Below are 22,251 nucleotides of genomic sequence, written 5' to 3'. Positions count from 1 at the left end.
CAACCGGTTCTCCCGAAGTGGTGCGAACTGGCTGAATCCCATCACTGGCTGTAAAGCACTGTGAAGCGGTTTATAAGTCTAAGTGCTATTTTAAAAAAGGATGCAAAAGGAGGGACAGAATGAAATGTGAATGGCAAAAATGAAACTTTTATTTATTTTAAATAATTAGAGTTGTTAAATTGTCCCACAGCTGGTTGTCCTGTGGCGAGTTGGCCATAGTGAGTTGACTGTGGCAAGTTGGCCATGGCAAATTGGCTATGTGGTGAATTCGCCGCAGCCAGTTGTGTTAGAAGAAATATCCTTCTGGGTTCAGCTCCAAGTGGGGAAAAAGACACTGGAAACGGAGACTGCTTGGAAAGATGGTTTAATGGTGGACAGGATCACATAGTTTGAGTTCTTGAATAGAAAAAGGGCCGAGATGCTGTGAGCCCCTTGGTTTTATGCCCTCTGGCTTTGAACTTCCTGGGGCCCCGAAAGAGTATCCTGATTGGTTGTCAGACTCCCAGGGGGTGGGGGTCTTAGCTAGCCTTGCTGGCTGATGTAATCTTCCCAGGTGCCATGTGGTGAATTTCTGTTGCTAGATGGGTCCTATTGTGTTAGTTTCTGTTGCTAGATGGGTCCTATTGTGTTGCAGATGATGGTCCATTGACAAAGATGGGAGAGAATTGAGTTTCTGCCTCTGGCCCATTGACAAAGGGGGGGGCAGGAAGGTGGGAGCTGCTTCCTCTTTAAAACATGCTTCTCCATTTCTCATCCAGGGGAACATAATATTCTGCCTTTTTAATATTTCCCAAAATATTTCATTCTTCTAGGAAAGGGATGAGTGCTAACATCCTACAGTTGGCTGCAGCAAGTTGGCCCATTTCGGCCCCAGAGAAAGGCAATTTCTCTGCTAAATTTCTAATCACGCTTGCAATTTTCAGTCTGGAAGAGAAAGCGCACTTGCGCAGAGCCAGACACTCTTAACAGTGGTTGAGTGACGCATGTGTGAATGCAAACCAAAAGATCTAGTAGGTAGGGCTAACAGATTTCAAAGCAGCTGGAATTTGGACGGGCTGACAATGAGCAGCTCCCAGATTCAGTAAGGGGACCCCCAGAGTGAGGGAAGCATTTTCAAGAGTGGAAATGGAGTTTCTACTCGCCCCTCTCATAGGGAAAGAATCCACTGAATAAAGTCTTATTTCTTTGCCATTGCTATGAAATTGCTGGGGTCTCCTCTGCATTAGAACAGAACAAGGGCACGAAAACAGGAAGGGAAACAGAAACTCCTCTGACCTCTATGGATCGGTGAGTCAGTAAGGCAGCTAAACCTGTATAACCGAAAGAAAACAATACACCTCTGGCCAAAACTTCTGGCACCCTCTCTTGGGAAACTAAGACCACATTCCAGAAGAAGGCGATGGCAAACCACGATTGACATATTATTTATTTATTTATTCATTCATTAATTCATTCATTCATTTATTAAATTCATATGCTGCCCATCTCCCTACCCAAAGTGACTCTGGGAGGATGAGTAAATAATATTTATTTATTAAAACGCTAAATAAAATATTTATTTATATCCAAATTTATATTTAAATCCAAAGCACCTGACGGCAGGACAAGAAGCAATGGGTGGAAACTAACCAAGGAGAGAAGCAACTTAGAACTAAGGAGAAATTTCCTGACAGAACAAATAATCAGTGGAACAACTTGCCTCCAGAAGTTGTGAATGCTCCAACACTGGGAGTTTTTAAGAAGATATCGGATAACGATTTGTCTGAAATGGTGTAGGGTTTCCTGCCTAGGCAGGGGGTTGGACTAGAAGACCTCCAAGGTCCCTTCCAACTCTGTCATTCTGTAATATTTATATATCAAATCTGGACACCGTCCCTCACACTTTCAGAGTGACTATGAGTTTGGTCCTTTGGTAGAAATACTGGGGTAAGATTCATATTTAAGATTCTTAAAGTGAATATAAAAAATAACCCACAACTTACAACCATAACTGAGCCCAAAATTTAGGTTGCTAAGTGACACATTGGTTAAGTGAATTTGGTTCCACTTTACGACCTTTTTGGCCACCGCTGTTAAGTGAATCACTGCAGTTGTTAGGTTAGTAACACGGTTGTTAAGTGAATCCAGCTTCCCCATTGACTCTGCTTGTCAGAAGGTCCCAAAAGATGATCACGTAACCCCAGGACGATGCAACCGTCATAAATCTGAGCCAGTTGCCAAGCATCTGAATTTTGATCATGTGACCATGGGGATGCTGCAGAGGTGATGAGTGTGAAAAGCGGTCATAAGTCACTTTTTTCAATGCCGTTGTAACTTTGAACAGTCACTAAATGAACTGTTGTAAGTTGAGGACTACCTGTAAAGAGACTTTTCTTTTAGGCTTAGCGGACAAAGAACTTTAAAAAAAAGGGGACTTTGCTCTTTATAACAGTAACAGAGTTGGAAGGGACCTTGGAGGTCATTTAGTCCAACCCCCTGCTCATGCAGGAGACCTACACTAGGGATTCGAACTGCTGAACTACCGACCTTTCCGATCGGCAAGCTCAGCGTCTTAGCCACTGAGCCACCTAGCCGGGCTTATAGGTGTTGACAGCAGCAAGAATGCTTCATGTACATTTAATTCCCACAATGGCTAATAAATTGGCTGGGAAAACTGATGGAAAACTAGCAGAGGTGACTAACTTTGCTGCCTTTAATCAAAGAAAAGAACATATCCAACTTTGTTTCTGCTTGGAAACCAATTCTGAATTTTGTGCTTCAGATGGGGGGGGGGGGAAATGAAACTCTGACTTCGGATTTTTTTGATTGGATCAGTTTGTTGTTATAGAAATCGCTAGCACATTTTAATATGTAAAAGTAAAAAGCTGAGGCTATTGTGTTATCTTATTTATTCTATGGCGATAAAAAGAGTTGGAAGTCAACATTTTTCTTTTTTCCTCTTTACCTTACTTTTTTCCTCTTCTTTCCTCCCCCTCCCCTCCCCTCCAGTTTCATTTGAATTCATCTGAATTTGATAGCTTGATTAAACTGAGTAAAATGATTATTTTTAGGAGCCTGGTGGAGCAGCAGACTAATGCTACTGTTAAAGGTAATATTTAGCTGTCAGCTGCCTGCAATTACTGAGAGTTCAATTCTCACCAGGCTCAAGGTTGACTCAGCCTTCCATCCTTCCGAGATAGGTAAAATGAGGACCCGGTTTGTGGGGGCAATAAGCTTTTTATTATTATTAATAATAATAATTTTATTTCTATACCGCCCTTCTCCCGAAGGACTCAGGGCGGTGTACAGCCTAATTAAAAACACAAAGACAGACAATTTAAAAATAATTAAAATTATTAAATAATAGGCCCAAATTATAAAACCCCAAATTTAAAATCCCATTTAAAACCAATTAAAATTAAATTAATTAAGCTGACTTTGTATAAAAAAGAACACCGCTTGGGGGGGCCCGAAAGCCCTACTAAGCAGGTATATAAAAAAGTATGAAGGCTATTGCTTAAAAACATTGTAAACTGCCCTGAATCTCCGGAGAAGGCCGGCATATAAATCAAACTAACTAACTAACTAACTACATACATACATACATACATACATACATACATACATACATACATATATACATACATAAAATTATTATTATTTTAATTTGATTTATATGCCGCCCTTCTCCGGAGACTCAGGGCGGCTTACAATGCGTTAAGCAATAGCCTTCATACTTTTGTATATTTATACAAAGTCAGCTTATTGCCCCCACAAACTGGGTCCTCAATTTACCTACCTTAGAAAGGATGGAAGGCTGAGTCAACCTTGAGCCTGGCGGGATTCGATCTTACTTTAAGTGCAGACAGCTGGTGTTAATTGAGCAGAATTTGGTTTGGTGGTTAAAGGCACCAGGCTGGAAACCACAGGAGGCTGTGATTTCTACTTTTGCCTTAGCCATGAAAGCCGGCTGGATGACCTTGGGCCAGAGTCCTTCTCCCTCTCTCAATGCGACCCACCTCACAAGGTTGTTGTGGAAGAGACAAATTGGAAGGAGGAATATTGGGTGCGTGGGTAAGCAGGGACACACCATCTGAAGTCATTTATGATCATAAAAGTGGGGTTTTTAAAGGTATCCAAGCTCTTATCTCTGGCGTGCCCTGGGTGTCCTTTGCCTTTGGAAAGTGCGTGGCTCATTCTTCCACGCGTGATGCGAAACCGCGCAAGTTTGCTAAGAAACACGCCTCTGTTGACTCGGCTCACACGACACGCGCCCCCTTCTGCCCGATGATCGGACCGGGTTCCTCAACACAAGCTCGCCTTGCAACCACGGCTAGCAAGACCGGAATCACCCAACGGGACCACCAAACCTTGCAATAAGAGCAAACCCCGCGCGAGTTTTTTTTTTTTATTTCCCGCGCGGGCGGAGGCGAACCTTGCCAGCAGCGCGGCTCCTCCGCGTCTGGCCGGCAGGGGTCCCCCTTGAGCCGCTCCCGCTCTGCGCCGCTGCGAGGAGCCATGGCCGCTGCAGCCGTCCGAGGGGGGCTTTGCGGGGCGAAGCTGGCGCGGCTCGTCCTGGGCAGCCGGACGGCTTCGACCGGCAACCCCGCAGCCCCAACGCCCGATGGGCAGCGCCAGCAGGAGCAGCGAGGGAAGCTCACCCGCGTGTGGCAGAGCGAAGGCATCAGGTTGGGCAGAGAAGGCAAAGCCCGGGAGGTTCCGGGTTGGAATAGAATAATAATGGATTGGATAGGATAGGATAGGATAGGATTCAGGATATGGATAGGATAGGATAGAATAGAATGATTAGGATAGGATAGGATAGGATAGGATAGGATAGGATAGGATAGGATAGGATAGGATAGGATAGGATAGGATAGGATAGGATTGGATTATAGAATAGAATAATAATAGAATAGAATAGAATAATAATAGCATGATTAGGATAGGATAGGATAATAGAATAGAATAGAATTCAGGATAGGATAGGATAGGATAGGATACGATGATAGGATAGGATTATAGAATAGAATAGAATAGAATAGAATAGAATAGAATAGAATAGAATAGAATGATTAGGATAGGATAGGATAGGATAGGATAGGATAGGATAGGATTATAGAATAGAATAATAGAATAGAATAATAATAGCATGATTAGGAGAGGATAGGATAATAGAATAGAATAGAATTCAGGATAGGATAGGATAGGATAGGATAGGATACGATGATAGGATAGGATTATAGAATAGAATAGAATAGAATAGAATAGAATGATTAGGATAGGATAGGATAGGATAGGATAGGATAGGATAGGATAGGATAGGATAGGATTATAGAATAGAATAATAGAATAGAATAATAATAGCATGATTAGGAGAGGATAGGATAATAGAATAGAATAGAATTCAGGATAGGATAGGATAGGATAGGATACGATGATAGGATAGGATTATAGAATAGAATAGAATAGAATAGAATAGAATGATTAGGATAGGATAGGATAGGATAGGATTGGATTATAGAATAGAATAATAATAGAATAGAATAATAATAGCATGATTAGGATAGGATAGGATAATAGAATAGAATTCAGGATAGGATAGGATAGGATAGGATAGGATTGGATTATAGAATAGAATAATAATAGAATAGAATAATAATAGCATGATTAGGATAGGATAGGATAATAGAATAGAATTCAGGATAGGATAGGATAGGATGATAGGATTGGATTATAGAATAGAATAAGAATAGAATAGAATAGAATAGAATAGAATAGAATAGAATAGAATAGAATAGAATGATTAGGATAGGATAGGATAGGATAGGATTGGATTATAGAATAGAATAATAATAGAATAGAATAATAATAGCATGATTAGGATAGGATAGGATAATAGAATAGAATTCAGGATAGGATAGGATAGGATAGGATAGGATAGGATAGGATAGGATAGGATAGGATAGGATAGGATAGGATTGGATTATAGAATAGAATAAGAATAGAATAGAATAGAACAGAACAGAATAGAATAGAATAGAATAGAATAGAATAGAATAGAATAGAATGATTAGGATAGGATAGGATAGGATAGGATAGGATAGGATTATAGAATAGAATAATAATAGCATGATTAGGATAGGATAGGATAATAGAATAGAATAGAATAGAATTCAGGATAGGATAGGATAGGATGATAGGATAGGATCATAGAATAGAATTAGAATAGAATAGAATAGAATAAGAATAGAATGATTAGGATAGGATAGGATAGGATAGGATAGGATTATAGAATAGAATAATAATAATAGAATAGAATAATAATAATAGACTGATTAGGATAGGATAGGATAGAATAGAATAGAATAGAATAGAATAGAATAGAATAGAATAGAATAGAATAGAATAGAATAGAATATGGAGGGGCAGTCCTGTGCCCCCACTGCTCCTTCTCCCTGCAGGCTCCCTTGGTTTTGGGGGTACCCTTCCTTTGGCAAACCCGAGAACAGAACAGAACAGAACCTCCGAGACCGTCTTCTGCCACCAATAGCCTCCCACCGACCAGTTCGTTCCCACAGAGAGGGTCTCCTCAGGGTGCCGTCAGCCAAGTTATGTCGGCTGGCGACGCCCAGGGGGAGGGCCTTCTCTGTGGGAGCCCCAGCCCTGTGGAATGAACTGCCCCCGGAAATTCGTAAGATATCTGACCTCCGGGTGTTTCGCTGCGCATTGAAGACCCTGTTGTTCCGCCAGGCCGGACTATCAATGCAATAGTTTTAAATTGGGGTATTTAAATTTATTGGGGTTTTAAATTTGAGCCATTTATTTAATTATTTTAAATTTTATATCATTGTTTTGTTTGTGTTTTTAAATAGGCTGTACACCGCCCTGAGTCCTTCGGGAGAAGGGCGGTATAGAAATAAAATTATTATTATTATTATTATTATTAGAACAGAACAGAACAGAATAGAATTCTTTATCGGCCAAGTGTGATTGGACACACAAGGAATTTGTCTTGGTGCATACGCTCTCAGAATTGGGTTTTGCAACTACGGGTTGCAAACCTGGAGGATCTCCATCACCAGCGAATGTCTGGGATGGGGTGAAGCGGGAGGAGGAGGAGGAGACGGCGTGTGAATCCGCAGATGCGTGAAAGCAACCAACCGGTCGGCGGGGGAGGGTGGTGGTGGTACCAGCTGCTGTCGCGTTCTAAGCTGGGATGTCCCAGCTGGGCTGCCTTTGCGGGGCACAAGCGCAAGAGCGGAGCACCTGTTCGGATATAGAAGCGATGATCGTTTTTTTTTTTTTGTCTCTTGCTTCCCCGAGAAAAGTTTTAAAAGCGTTGTTTTTTTCAAAAGTCGGCCACTTTAAGGAGGCGTGGACTTCAAATCCCAGAATTCCTCAGTCGGCTTTAAAGCCCGGCTTCCTTTAAAGAGAAACACTTGCAATGTCTTTTTTTTCTTTTTTCCCCCTGATGGTGAGTAACATTGCCTTACTCAACTGGGTCCAAACTCCTGCAACTGGACGCAGTCCGGAATCTGGAGAGGGCTTGGCATACTATTTACAAATGAAACAGAGTTTGTCTTTGCATAATTGGTTTTTTTCTTATTTTTTTTTAAATTAAATACAAGTAATGCAAACCATACATATACATCTAAATACCAAAAAGAAAAAAAAATACAAATAATAAAGTGCACCCCCCCCCTTATATTTCTTCTTCTTCTATAAAAGCTAAAAGATATACAATATATTCAAATTGTGCCCTTATCCCCTCCAAAACAACATATATTCTTGAATATGAGGGCGGCATATAAATCAAATTAAAAAAAAAAAATAGGTTTATTCCCTTTGCCTTCCACCAACACTGATTTTATAAAATCCCCCATATTTCATTGTAATTGTTTTCTTTAATCATCCCTTTTTAAAATTTGATTTTTTATTATTATTATTATTTGCTTTAATTTATATGCCGCCCTTCTCCGGAGACTCAGGGCGGCTTACAATGCGTTAAGCAATAGCCTTCATCCTTTTGTATATTTATACAAAGTCAGCTTATTGCCCCCACAAACTGGGTCCTCAATTTACCTACCTTAGAAAGGATGGAAGGCTGAGTCAACCTTGAGCTTGGTAAGGTTCGAACCTGCAGTAATTGCAGGCAGCAGATGTTAATCTGTTAATAACAGTGCTTTAGTCCACTGTTCTACAGGCTCTGTTGTTAATTTATCATTTGTTGCCATACTCCAAATGTCAAATTTCTGATAATACTGATAGTAAAGATCATACAAACCCAGGATCATATAGATCAGTGATGGCTAACCTTTTTGCCGTCACGTGCCAAAAGCAGGTGGAGGGGGGGATTGCACGCGCATGTGCCCACACCCATAATTCAATGTGCCCCGTCCCCCCATGCATGCATGCGTGACCCCCCCCGCTTTCCCCCCGCTTTTGGCACGTGATGACATGATGGGCCCAGTAGGCCCATTTTTTGCCCTCCCCAGGCTCCAGAGGCTTCCTAGGAGCCAGGAGAGGGCGAAAATGGCCTTCCCCACCCCCCACCAGAGGCCCAGAAACAGCCCGTTTTCCGACTTCCGGTGGGCCTGGAAGGCCTGAAAATCAGCTGGCCAGCATGCACATGTGCTCGTGTGCCCACAGATATGGCTCCGTGTGCCACAGGTTTGCCATCACGGATATAGACTAATCTCCCTTATTAATCAAGACGCTAAGATTTCTACAGCAATATTGGCAAATAGATTTTTTTTTTAAATTTGATTTATATGCCGCCCTTCTCCGGAGACTCAGGGCGGCTTACAATGCGCTAAGCAATAGCCTTCATCCTTTTGTATATTTTTATACAAAGTCAGCTTATTGCCCCCCACAAACTGGGTCCTCAATTTACCTACCTTAGAAAGGATGGAAGGCTGAGTCAACCTTGAGCCTGGCGAGATTCAAACCTGCAGTAATTGCAGGCAGCTGGTCTTAATAACAGGGTGCTTTAAACCACTGTACTACCAAGGCTCCTTGAATATTGAATATATTTATAGAGAATTATATTAAAAATGACCAGTGTGCCTTTATAAGAGGTCAACAAATGTCAGATGTAGTAAGAAGGGTATTAAACATAGGTTATTATATAAAGAAACAAAAATTGAAGGCAGGGGTATTAGCATTAAATGTATTTAGGGCGTTTGATTGTGTGGAATAGCCTACATTGAAGATACTAACAGAGAAGTTAGGTTTTGGAAAAAATTTAAGACAAGTGATAAATCAATTATATTCAGAGAATAAAGCGAGTATAGCTATAAATGATGGTGTTACAGGGACAATAACCTTTGCGTAATTCTTGAATGTTGCTGTGATTGACTGATCATAGCTTGTCTAGATCTGAAAGAGGAATTATAATTATGAGATCATCATTTTTGGGTACAACTCAAGGTGTACACTATGTTTTCCCTTCCTGTTCCCCCACAACAACCCTGTGAGGTGGGTTGGGCTGAGATAAGGACTGACCCAAAATCACCCAGCGGGCTTTCCTACCCAAGGGAGGGCCAGAAGCATTCTGGCACACACAGCGCAACCTGATAGCACCTTTTAAAACAGGAATGGGCAAACTAATGGCAATTTTTATGACCTGTGGACTTCAGCTCCCAGAATTCCAGAGCCAGCATGGAATTCTGGGAGTTGAAGTTCACTGATGTCCTTGTTGCCTATAACTGTTTTAAACCAATGCTTCTTTGACACGTGCTGTAATGACTGGGTTTACACTGCGTAGTAAACTACAACATTGTGCAAATTCACCCCTGGCTGATCCAAGTAGAATTCAGGTGGCAGCCCACAAAATCCACACTAATAAATGCATTTTATGTACAAGCTCCATAACTCAGTTATGGGTACTCCTTGACGGATGAGCCCAGTTATAATCGTCATAAGTACATGCCAATTGTCAAATGCCCAAATTTTAATCATTCGACCATAGGGGCGTCGTAAGTGCAAGGACTGGTCATAAGTCATTTTTTTTCAGCACTTGAAACTTTGAATAGCCATAAAGTCTATTTGTAAATGAATGGGTCATAAGTCAAGGACTACCTGTACTGAATTATATTTTTTACGGTATCTGAGTCAATACAAGCCATCAAACCATTAACTAAGTATTTGGAATGGAATCGCATAACATCCTTAAACGCCTCCAGTTTTTCCCATAAGGTCAAGTTTACCAACTGCAAATTTAGCAAGCAGCTTTTTTTTTTTTTTTCAAAAACAGCCTCTCCCCCAGGCACAATTAATTAATAACTAATAGCGCATAAACAAGAAATTCCTTTTTTGGAAATGTTAAGATAACGATCAGTTTCTAAATAACTTGAGTGAACTGAACTGGGCAAAGGGAAGGAAGCAGAAAAAGGGGATGAATTAATAGTGGATTAAATTTAGACCAGAGGAAACGGTTGAAAAAGTGATTCAGAAGGGAGCCCAATTTCTGCCCGAGTTTATTATCTGGGAATAATATCTTTTGAGATGACCTCAAAAATCAGAAAATCCACTTTGCAAAATCCACTTGCAAACCATGTCTTGCAAATTCACTTCCCAGGCCTCCCTCTCATTCAGAAACACATTCTCAGTTTGGAAATAAATTTGATCTCAATCAGGTGTGGTATTCACTTACTTTCCCTACCGGTTCGCAAATGTGAATGTGTGCGTGTCCACATCCATGCATGTAACCCGGCCTTCCACGCATGTGCTTTGCTGGCGCGCGTGCCTTCCGCTCATGTGCCCGGCCTCAAAAATGTGCCTAAATAGGACGGCATAGAGCCAGGGCGGACAGGTGAGCCCACCCGTGACTTTCGCTACCGGTTCGGGTCAACTTGTCTGAACCGGCTGAATACCACTTCTGATCTCAATCAGTGAACAGCAAATACAAGAGCAATTATGAGTTATTCAGTCAAGGAACCAGATTGTTCTCCTCTAAAGTGCTTTCTTGCCTTATATAGGCCAAGGGTGTCAAACTCGATTTCATTGAGGGCCGCATCAGGTTTGTGTTTGACCTCGGAGGGCGTGGCTATGGCGGGTGTGGTGGGCGTGACACAGGACTCATGTCGGGGGCACCTGTGGTGGCCAAGTGCTAAGGCGGGACATCCCTGAGACCCTCCTTCACATTATAATTCCTTCCTTCCTTCCTTCCTTCCTTCCTTCCTTCCTTCCTTCCTTCCTTCCTTCTTTCTGTTGGAAGAAATGTCCATTTGGGTTCAGTTCCAAGTGGGGAGAAAGACACTGGAAACATGGTGGCTGATTGGAAAGATGGTTTTTAATGGTGGACAGGACCACATGGTTTGAAGGCCTGGGTAAAAAAAGGGAAGAGATGCTGAGAGTGCCTGGGTTTTATACCCTCTCTGGGCTTTTGAATTTGAGCTTGTATTCTGATTGGTTGTCAGACTCCCATGGGGCCATGCAGGGGTAACTTTGTGGGTTGTCTGCGTCCCAGGCTTAGTTGAGCCTTGCTGGGTGATGATGTAATGAAGGGGCTTTGAGGGGGGGAATATAAATCCTTCCATCCCCCACTATCCTGTCAGAGCTGAAGAAGCTTCTTGGATGAGAAGCGAAACGTCTTCAAAAAAGAAAAAACAAGAAAGTCCAGTTGCCTCCCGAAAAAGAACCTTTGGGACAACCATGACATAGATGGCCATGTAGAGCAGTGATGGTGAACCTTTTCGGCACCAAGTGCCAAAAGGAGCACGCGCACACACTTGTTGGGGCTGCAACCTGGAAGAGGAGCTGCCCAGGGTGCATGCGCACACCCGGAAATGAACTTCCGGTTTCAGCTACTGAACTTCCGGTTTCAGCCAGATACTCTTCCGGGTTTCTGGCACAGATGCGCACGTGACGATCAGCTGTCCGGCATGCCTACTCACACAGGAAAACAGAAGACCAGCTCTTCTAGTTTCTGGCACTGCAGCATGCAAAAAGGCCAGCTGATCATCACACGCACGTGCGCGCCAGAAACCTGGAAGAGGAATGAGCAACGCTGCATGTGCCAGGCGACATGGCTCTGCGTGCCACTTTGGGCACACATGCCATAGGTTCGCCATCACGGATGTAGAGAATCTCTACAGATTCTCAATCCTACTAAGTTGCTTTCCATGACAGCTTATAAACATTCTTTTTTTCTTTACAGGAATATTGTCCTGAGCAACCCTGGGAAAAGGAATGCGCTTTCCCTCTCCATGCTGAAGTCCCTCCGTCAGGATATTTTGCAGGATATTGACAGCCCCGATCTGCGCATCATTATCATTTCAGGTAGGTTGTTCATTCGCGATCGAAAATGAATGAAGACGGAATTTGGCAGAGGCTTCTTCTCAATCATTTGCGTCTTCACTTACCTTCCCTACCAGTTCGCAATTGTGAGCGCGCTTCGCTCACACGTGCCTCCTCTGTGCATGCGCACGGTCTTCCGCACATGCGCAGCATTCACACATTACATCCGGGCGGGTGGGCGGAGCCTCCCACAGTCGCCACTACAGGTTCGCCCGACTGAATCCCACCTCTGCATCTAACTATCATTTGTCTGAAGCGGAGACTCCCAGAATTCCTCAGCCAGCTTTGCTTTGCTGGCTGAGGAATTCTGGGAGTTGAAGTCCACAAGTCTTAAAAGTTGCCAAGGTTGGAGACTCCTGCTGTAGAACATGGTTAAGCATGTTCTAGTAAGTTCAGTGTGTTGTGTGAGCTAAGTCATTGTGGCATCTTGTGCAAATATCTCCTTCTTTTTCCAAACTTCCCTGAAGCTGAAGGTCCTGTGTTCTCCTCTGGACATGACTTGAAGGAACTGAGTCCGAAGGAAGACCCAAAACAGCACATGGACATCTTTAAAACCTGTTCAGAGGTGAGTTTCTACCTTGATTTGGTCAATCCTGTGAAAATGTTCTCTCTTTTTATAATTGGCTGACTTCTCTCTCTCATTGTCTGCCAAAATGTTAACTTTAAATCAGGGGTGTCCAAACTTGGCAACTTTAAGACTTGTGGACTTCAACTCTCAGAATTTGAAGTCCACAACTCCAAGATTCCTGATGTATCACAGCATGCAACAGCATGACCCTGGATCCAGGGGTGAAATCCAGCAGGTTCTGGAGAACCAGTAGTGGAAATTTTGAGTAGTTCGGAGAACTGGCAAATGCAACTCTGGCTGGTCCCAGAGTGGGGTGGGAATGGGGATTTTGCAGTATCCTTCCCCTGCCACGCCCACCAAATCACCCCCACAGAACCGGTAATAAAAAAATTTGAATTTCACCACTGCCTTGAACACATTTTTACACACGAAGTAATATTAAAGGACTAATTAGCCAAATCTGTCCGTTTCCCCCATTGTTTTTTTTTTAAAGGTTTATTGTGCTTTTATTTTTAAACATATATCAGTATCAATACATGAACAGTGTGGCCTCTTGGTATAGTTCATGTTAGTACAAATAACAACAGTCAATTGTTACATTAATCAAACTTATATAATCCTAATATTAATGTAATTGATTATTTTAAAGTAGTTATTCAATATTTCAGTGTTCCATTCTAATGTCAATGATTTCTTGAACATACATAGCAATATCATCTTTCAAACTCTCTCATCTTTCCATCTAATTCTTACTTATATTCAATTTATATAGAAATTAGAACTACTAATATTCCCCCCTAATTCTTGTTTCTACCTCTATTCTGGCTTCTAGTCAGATCACTCTTACTAATCCTAATGTTAATACACATATTTATGTTAAGACATAGTCCTTTATATAAGGGTGTATATTATTATTTCTACCTCTATTTCTAGTTTTTAATCAGGCCATCATTATATTAGAAGAAAGAAAGAGAGAGACAGAGAGAGAGAGAGAGAGAGAGAGAGAAATTTCTGTATTCTATCCATCATCTCTTGCTCGTTTTAATACTTCAATTCTTATTCATTTCTCCCATTGTTGAATTACTAAAATGTCCAATGTCAGAGGCCCTGGAATAATAATAAGAAACCTAAATAGACCAAATGAAACATTTTGCTTCAAACAGTAACCTGGAATGTACAGAATTCCAGAATTGAAAGGGAAAAGAGTGTGTGTATTTTTTCCCCCTCTGGGAATTTTCAGCAGAAATTCATAAAGTCACTGCAGTGCCCCAGAAAAAGAATGCAGTTGCTATATATAATTTCCAACAGGTTCTTGTAGGATTTGAGCATCTCCTAAGCATTTGGATGATTTCTTGTATTTTAAGAAGTGGTGCATACATATGGATGTCTGGAAAAAACAGAAAAGTCATAAAGACTCTTTGGATTTTACATTCAAGCACTTCTAAGGATGGAAGGAACCTTGGAAGTCCTCTAGTCCAACCCTGGAATCTTGATACCAGCCCACACAAAGAGCTGCCCCATCTTTGCTTGAAGATCTTCGGTGATGGACCTCCCGAAGATTGCTCCATGGCTTCATAGCTCTCAGGTTTACAGATTGTCAGAGTTGGAAGGGACCTTGTAGGTCATCTAGTCCAACATCCCCGCCCAAACAGGAGACCCTACACCATTTCTGACAAATGTCAGTCCAATCTCTTCTTGAAAGCCTCCAGTGATGAAGCTCCCACAACTTCCAAAGGCAACATCTGTTCCATCAGTTGGTTGTTCCCACTGTCAGAAAATTTCTCCTTATTTCTAGGTTGAATCTCTCCTTGATCAGTTTCCATCCATTATGCCTTGTCTGACCTTTGGGTGCTTTAGAAATTAGCTTGACCCTTTTCTCTCTGTGGCAGCCCCTCAAATATTGGAACACTGCTATCATGTCTCCCCTGGTCCTTCTCTTCACTAGATTATGTTCTGGAAGTTCCTTCTGATTTTGAGTTTGGGAATCTCCACCAAGTGTTTGTTGTCCTACCATTAGGACAAGACAGAGAATAAATCTAAACTCTCTTCTTTGTGTTAGCCCTTCTAAAGATCAGAAGATTGCTACCCTATCTTCATTTAGTCTCTCAATTCTTTTCATCTTCTTTTCATAGGATTTAGTGCCTAAACTAGTGTTTCTCAACCTTGGCCACTTAAAGATGTGTGGACTTCAACTCCCAGAATTCTGTGCTGCAGAACCCAGCTATGCTTCTGGGAACTGAAGTCCATACAACTTCAAGTAGCCAAAAGTTGAAAAACAGTGGTGTAAGACCAGGAGGGCTATTCAACAGGTTCTGACGGGTCCTGGAGAACCGGTAACGGACATTTTGTGTAATTCAGAGAATCGGCAAATACCACCTCTGGCTGACTCCAGAGTGGGCTGGGAATGGAGATTTTGCAATATCCTTCCCCCAGGAGTGGGGTGGGAATGGAGATTTTGCAGTATCCTTCCCCTGCCATGCCCACCAAGCCACGCCCACCAAGCCACACCACGCCCACCAAGCCACGCCCATAGAACCGGTAGTAAAAAAAAATTTGAATTCCACCACTGTGTAAGGCTCTCGCCCTCTTCTGCATTCTTCTCTAAAATCCTTCCAGTCCTTCAGGGTCTTTGACGTGGGTTGACCAGAGCTGGACCACTGTATTCCAGATGTGATCTAACGTCGGGTAAAGTGGAACCGTCACTTCTTCTGATCTCCACGCATTAAGACGCCTCTTGTTTCCTTTCTTTTTCAAACACTTCCGAACAGGTCATGACGTTGCTTCCAAAGCTACCTGTACCCGTGATTGCCAAAGTGAATGGCCTTGCCACAGCCGCCGGTTGCCAGCTGGTGGCCAGCTGTGACATTGCCGTGGCCAGCGAGAAGTCCAAGTTTGCCACCCCTGGAGTGAACGTGGGTCTCTTCTGTTCAACGCCCGCGGTAGCCATTGGAAGATCTCTGCCTAAAAAGGTAGACCTTACCAATCAGCACTTACCTTCGCTACCAGATCTGAAATGTGAGCGTGCACACCTCTTCTACACATCCGCAGAGCCTTCTGCGCATGCACAGAGGGTCAAAAACAGGACGTGATGATGTCCCGGCGGGTAGGCAGAGCCTCCCGCCACCGGCCCTACTGGCTCGCACGAGCCGGATAGATCCGGCCGGATTTCACCGCTGTTACCAACCGGTGGTCCTTTGTGACCCTTCCCTTTTGCTCCCATCTTCATCGTTTTCCATTTTGGGTTTGAATGGGGTCAGCAGTTCCGCAAGGATAAAGCAAGCCCTACTTCACATGGGCAAAATTGAGCTGTGGAACTTATGGCCGCAAGACCATGGTTGGCCACCACAGTTGATTTGAAAAAGGAGTGAAGAAATACAGACAGCGATGGGATTCAGCCGGTTCGGACCAGTTCAGGCGAACCAATTGTTAAATTGCTGGCTGGTCCCTCCCCACCCCACTCCTTAGTAGGGAGGCCTACTAGGCCCAAATGGGACGCAGGGGGTACCCCCCTCCCGCAGCCCGTTTTTGTTCCCAGGGGATTGCAGTTGGCCAAGTGCTGCCTGTCACACACCCTGGCCACGCCCACCCAGCCAGTCATTAGGGCAGAGAACCGGTTGTTAAATTATTTGAATCCCACCACTGCATAACAGACATTAGTTGACTTATGACCACAATCGAGTACAAAAATTCTTTTGCTCAGCAAAACCTTAAATGAGTTTCGCCCCATTATACCAAATCATAACCATGATTTAAACCTTGGGTACAATACAGGATGTTTTTCAATCTCCCAGTTGTGCCTTCAATGGTTGTAATCAGATCTGACCCTAATTACAAATTAGCCAAGATTAAATGAGCCACAGTGGCGCAGTGGTTAGAGTGCAGTACTGCAGGCTACTTCTGCTGACTGCCGGCTGACTGCAATTTGGCAGTTCAAATCTCACCAGGCTCAAGGTTGACTCAGCCTTCCATCCTTCCGACGTGGGTAAAATGAGGAGCCAGATTGTTGGGGGGCAATAGGCTGACTCTGTAAACCGCTTAGAGAGGGCTGTGAAGCGGTATATAAGTCTAAGGGCTATTGCTATTGCTATCAGCTATGAGTTGTCACCTCATTCCAAAATCAGAGGAAAGGTCCTACCCAGGGGTGAAATCCAGCAGGTTTTGACAGGTTCTGGAGAACCGGTAGTGGAAATTTTGAGCAGTTCGGAGAACCGGTAGCGGAAATTTTGAGCAGTTCGGAGAACCAGCAAATACCACCTCTGGCTGATTCCAGAGTGGAGTGGGAATGGAGATTTTGCAATATCCTTCCCCTGGAGTGGGGTTGGAATGGAGATTTTGCAATATCCTTCCCCTGGAGTGGGGTGGGAATGAAGATTTTGCAGTATCTTTCCCTTGGAGTGGGGTGGGAGTGGAGATTTTGCAATATCCTTCCCCTGGAGTGGGGTTGGAATGGAGATTTTGCAATATCCTTCCCCTGGAGTGGGGTGGGAATGGAGATTTTGCAGTATCTTTCCCTTGGAGTGGGGTGGGAGTGGAGATTTTGCAATATCCTTCCCCTGGAGTGGGGTTGGAATGGAGATTTTGCAATATCCTTCCCCTGGAGTGGGGTGGGAATGGAGATTTTGCAGTATCTTTCCCTTGGAGTGGCGTGGGAATGGAGATTTTGCAATATCCTTCCCCTGGAGTGGGGTTGGAATGGAGATTTTGCAATATCCTTCCCCTGGAGTGGGGTGGGAATGGAGATTTTGCAGTATCTTTCCCTTGGAGTGGGGTGGGAGTGGAGATTTTGCAATATCCTTCCCCTGGCACACCCACCAAGCCACACCACGCCCACCAAGTCATGCCCACAGTACCGGTAGTAAAACAAAAATGGATTTCTCCACTGGTCCTACCTGTATCTCCTTAAGCCAGCTCGCTTCTTCTGATAGCAGAGGTAGCTGGAGAAGATGCTCCCACTGGTAATTTTAATGCGTGCCCAACTTCATATTCGTCTGGTGGTGTTTCCTAGCTTGAACCTGCCCATCAGACGGGCATCAGAATCTTGAAATGAGTCAGATGACAAACATCGAAGTCTCCAGCTCAGGTGTTTTCTTTCAGGTGGCACTGGAGATCCTCTTCACCGGACAGCCCATGACAGCTCAGGATGCCCTTCTCCACGGACTCATCAGCCGAGTTGTACCTGAGGACCAGCTGGAAAGCGAGACTCTAAAAATTGCCCAAAAGATTTGCCAAAGCAGCCGGGCTGTGTTAGCTCTGGGGAAGGCCACTTTTTACAAACAGATGGAACACGATATTAGCACGGCCTACCAGATAGCTTCACAAGTCATGGTGGACAACCTGGCTCTGAAGGATGGACAGGAAGGAATTGAGGCCTTTGTTTCTAAACGCAAACCCAACTGGTTCCATTCTTGAAAGAAAACATTTCCAAGGAGCATCTAGGACAGTGTTTCTCAACCGTGACAACCAGGGCCGGATTTAGATGAAAAGAGGCCCTAGGCTATTCCACTTATGAGGCCCTTTCACCTATAGTGAAAGTGTAATTTTAATTTTGCTAACAATTTGAATGTAGGCCCCTCTTGATCTTGAGGCCCTAGGCTGAAGCCTAGTTAGCCTATAGGAAAATCTGGCCCTGGTGACAACATGAAGATGTGTGGACTTCAACTCCCAGAATTCCCCAGCCAGCTGGCTGGGGAATTCTGGGAGTTGAAGTCTACACATCTTCACGTTGCCACGGTTGAGAAGCATTGATTTAAGATCTTTAAGAGCCTTTTATTTGGTCAATAGAGCCAGTTTTGGGTTTCCCAAACCTGCTTTGAAAATCCTAGGACTTTCAGCTTGCTTTACGGGATCCCTTATCGGCCTACGAATATTGGTTTAAAAAGGATCTTGCACTCTTGTCTGTTCTAATCAGTTCCTTCAGGCACTCTGATTTGTGAAATAAAAATGGCCTGTGTATTTCCACAACGCCCTTCACCGGCTGCCTTGTAGATGCTGTATTCGTACAACATCCTTATCATTTAATGACCCCATAATCCCTTGAAGGGAGAGTCCGGGCAATTGAATGGAGCTAGCAGAGCATTTAATAGCCGGATGCCCTTCCTGTTGCCAATACGGAGTTCTCTTCAGCAGATATATTCTCATTGTGCCCAGAGAGAGAAATATCTGCCTCTACCTAGGATCGAACTCATAGCCTCCTGATTGTGAGGCGAGAGCTGCACCTCTAGGCCACCACATCTCTCTTGTATTTGTACAACATGCTAAACTGAATTAGCATGATTTGGTTATTTTCTTCTCGTTGGGTGGAATGTGTGAATCCAGACCATTGGATTAATATATGATTTAAGGCAGTGTGTTTTTTTTTTCAACTTGGCAACTTGGTGTAGACTTCCCTTTGTGTACATTTGGCACAATGTGGTGGACTTCAATTCCCAGAATACCCCAACCAGCACGCTAGGAGTTGAAATCCTCACTTTTTAAAGTTGCCAAATTTGAAAAACACTGCTTTAAGCTATCATGTGAATCCTGAAAACGGATTAATACAGTAAGTAGATTTAGGTATGTTGTACAAATCCACACACTATATTGGATGGTGTTAAAAAGAGCAGAGATGCATAGTTGCCAAAATTATAAAGTCTACATGTACTACTATGTGGTTATGAATTTAATAGTTAAATGTTATTTCAATTATAACAGACTGTGATTGACGGTGCTATACCATTGTTTTGCCTAATCACAGTTTACTAAATAATCCACCATCTCTGAATGGACTAGTATATTAAACCAAAATCTGGGCAAACATATATTGACTTAATTGAATTCCTCCAGTACCTATGGCTTATAAGGATGTAAGGTGTTATATATTGACCTACCCAAAGGGGAGAATGTTAGGAAATGAGTATTACCTACCTTGTTGGGTTGGCAATATATAAACCATCAGTATAGCTTTAAGACTGCTGTATTGCATCATACTGTGTCCTGATTGGTTAGCTCTGTAGCCAATCTCCTTAAGAGGGAGCTAGAAACCTGGTTTGTTTCTCTTTGCTGTTCTTGCTCTCTGATATCTCTGTATGCTATTGTTTGCAAATCCAGAAAAACTGTTTATTGTGAATGACTACGACAACTGGTAAGAAGACTTGGTTATTGGATTATCCCTGGATTGTCGTTTTGCTATCTCCTGCTTTATATGTGTATGACCTGGATTGTTTATTGGACTGTGCCTTACTATTTCCTGAAAGTAAACACAACTCAGTGTATCTGTGTGTTGACTCTGTTTTATTCGTACCTACTCTCAATCGCTTTCATGTGCACACCCTTGCTATTCAAGGGTTACTCTGCGAATTCCTTAACAATGCTATACCATTGTTTTGTCTAATCACAGTTTACTAAATAATCCACCATATCTGAATGGACTAGTATATTAAACCAAAATCTGGGCAAACAAATATTGGCTTAATTGAATTCCTCCAGTACCTACGGCTTATAAGTTGTGATTTCCTTGGTTTATGACTTCAGATGTCAGGCGCAAAGAATCAGGACCTTTCTTGTGGGTTATGCCAAGCGCCTGGGAAATCAGAAAATTCAGGCTATTCAAATAGGTATAAAGATTTATTGCAACCCGAAGCTCTCTACAAGAATCTGAACTACTAACGTTGAAAGCAATTTGGCGGTAGATAAAGAATTCATGATGGGCTGGACTTAGATCTCTTGTGGGGGCGCAGGTACTCGTGACTTATGACATGTTTGACCCCTCACTGGTCATTTCGTACAGCCGGGGTGTCAAACTCAATTTCATTGAGGGCCACATCAGGGTTGTGTTTGAGTTCGGAGGGCCTGGGGATGTTTGTGACCATGGTGGGCGTGACACAGGATTCGTGTGGGGGGCACCTGTGTTTTGATAGCCCTCTGCCAGCGAAAACGGAGCCCGGGGGCCCCTCACACCCCATTTTCAGCCAAGGCAGCCCCCTGCCAGCAAAAATAGGGCTCAGGGGGATGGCATGTGCTCCCCCCGAACCCCATTTTTGCTGATAGATGGCTGCAGGAGGCCGTCGTGGCCAAAAATGGGGCACTGGGGGTGGGTTCATGAGCAGCACGACACGTTTAACCCCGGGGTGAAATCCAGCAGGTTCTGGAGAACTGGTAGCGGAAATTTTGAGCAGTTCGGAGAACCGGCAAATACCACCTCTGGCTGGCCCCAGATTTTGCAGTATCCTTCCCCTGAAGTAGGGTGGGAATGGAGATTTTGCCGTATTTTTCCCCTGCCACGCCCACCAAGCCATACCACGTCCACAAAGCCACGCCCACAGAACCGGTCGTAAAAAAATTTGGATTTCACCACTGGTTTAACCAAAGCTGGCTGGGTGACATTGGGGCAGTCAGCAGAAGACGGTGAGGTCTAGAAACATGACACTACTCTATCCAGCAAATTCAGCTGGAATTTATCTTCTGCTTTGATGACTCCTGAATTATGTCTCCCAAGCGAGAGGCACCTGGTGTAGAAAATATTTCTATATGTATCTGGAGAAATGCTGGCATTCAGATGTTCCTGAATGACAATTCCCCAATTTCTTTCGCAACCCTTCCTGCTAGCTGGATTTGAAAATTGTTCAGGAGGTATTGAGCTATTCTAAGGATGAACACCAGAGGGCGATGCTCACATTCTGAACCGCCAGTATCTTTCATAATTTCTCTGCAGCCGGAAGAAGTCAGATAATTTTTCTCTGACCCAGAAATCAGGCAGGAGGAAAATAAGGCAAAAGAATTCAGGAATTCATTTTCACTGCCTGGTTCTAAACACAATTCATCATTTATTCACTGCAAATTGGCACCCAGCTAACTCAGAGGCATCCTCAGGAAGTCCAACATTGTCAAGATTGTCCCTGTTAAACTTAATTCAGTTCATTTTCAGTGCATTACTCAAACTCCAAAGTATTCAAACTATGTTACCCTGGAACCCCAGGGTGCTCTAAGAGGCATCCTGGGGTTCCACATGACAGGGATTTTTTTTAAAATATTTTTATACTGAAGCCTAAATTCAATATTAGAGACACAAAAGGACTAAGAAAAGATCCTATCCTCGTTTATTTATCTGGGACAGAGGAAGTAAATTCCAATTTGATTTAGAGCAGAGGTTGGGAATCAATTTTTCCCAAGGAGGCACACGAGACTGGCCTGTTGGGGAGGGACGCTGCCCCCCACCAGCCACCAACTCCATCCACTTAACAACTGCAACCAGAAGTGCTGGGATTGCAGTCATTGGATGAAGCAGTGACATCTTACTTAATGACCATTTTGCTCAATGAGTGAGATTCTGGTTCCAATTGTGGTCATAAATCGAGGATTACCTGTAAGCAAAAACTGTCTTGTGGAACCCCAGGGATGCCTCTCAAAGAAACCTGGGGGGTTCT

The 22,251-nt window shown here is 43.3% G+C and overlaps 1 protein-coding gene across 1 annotated transcript; it reads left to right on the top strand.

Annotated features, from left to right (window-relative positions):
- Positions 1–4,497: 4,497 nt before the first annotated feature.
- ECHDC3 (enoyl-CoA hydratase domain containing 3) lies at positions 4,498–20,100 on the top strand. Its single transcript, XM_070946914.1, has 5 exons — positions 4,498–4,667; positions 12,143–12,264; positions 12,750–12,847; positions 15,619–15,819; positions 17,945–20,100. The coding sequence occupies exons 1-5, from the start codon at positions 4,498–4,500 to the stop codon at positions 18,257–18,259; spliced, it is 906 nt and encodes a 301-aa protein (XP_070803015.1). The 3' UTR covers positions 18,260–20,100.
- Positions 20,101–22,251: the final 2,151 nt, after the last annotated feature.

Source organism: Pituophis catenifer, unplaced genomic scaffold, assembly GCF_029215685.1.
Source record: "Pituophis catenifer annectens isolate HBS135680 unplaced genomic scaffold, rPitCat1.0.hap2 SCAF_7, whole genome shotgun sequence".
NCBI classification, from domain to species: Eukaryota; Metazoa; Chordata; class Lepidosauria; order Squamata; family Colubridae; genus Pituophis; species Pituophis catenifer.
The sequence above is the reverse complement of the archived record's forward strand: the minus strand, read 5'-3'. Positions and strand labels throughout refer to the sequence as shown.

Excerpts from the sequence above, each read along its gene's own strand:
- ECHDC3 (XM_070946914.1), top strand. The coding sequence starts at position 4,498 with ATGGCCGCTGCAGCCGTCCGAGGGGGGCTTTGCGGGGCGAAGCTGGCG. Across the intron at positions 4,668-12,142 it reads TGGCAGAGCGAAGGCATCAG|GAATATTGTCCTGAGCAACC; the intron begins GTTGGGCAGAGA and ends TTTTCTTTACAG. Across the intron at positions 12,265-12,749 it reads GCGCATCATTATCATTTCAG|CTGAAGGTCCTGTGTTCTCC; the intron begins GTAGGTTGTTCA and ends ACTTCCCTGAAG.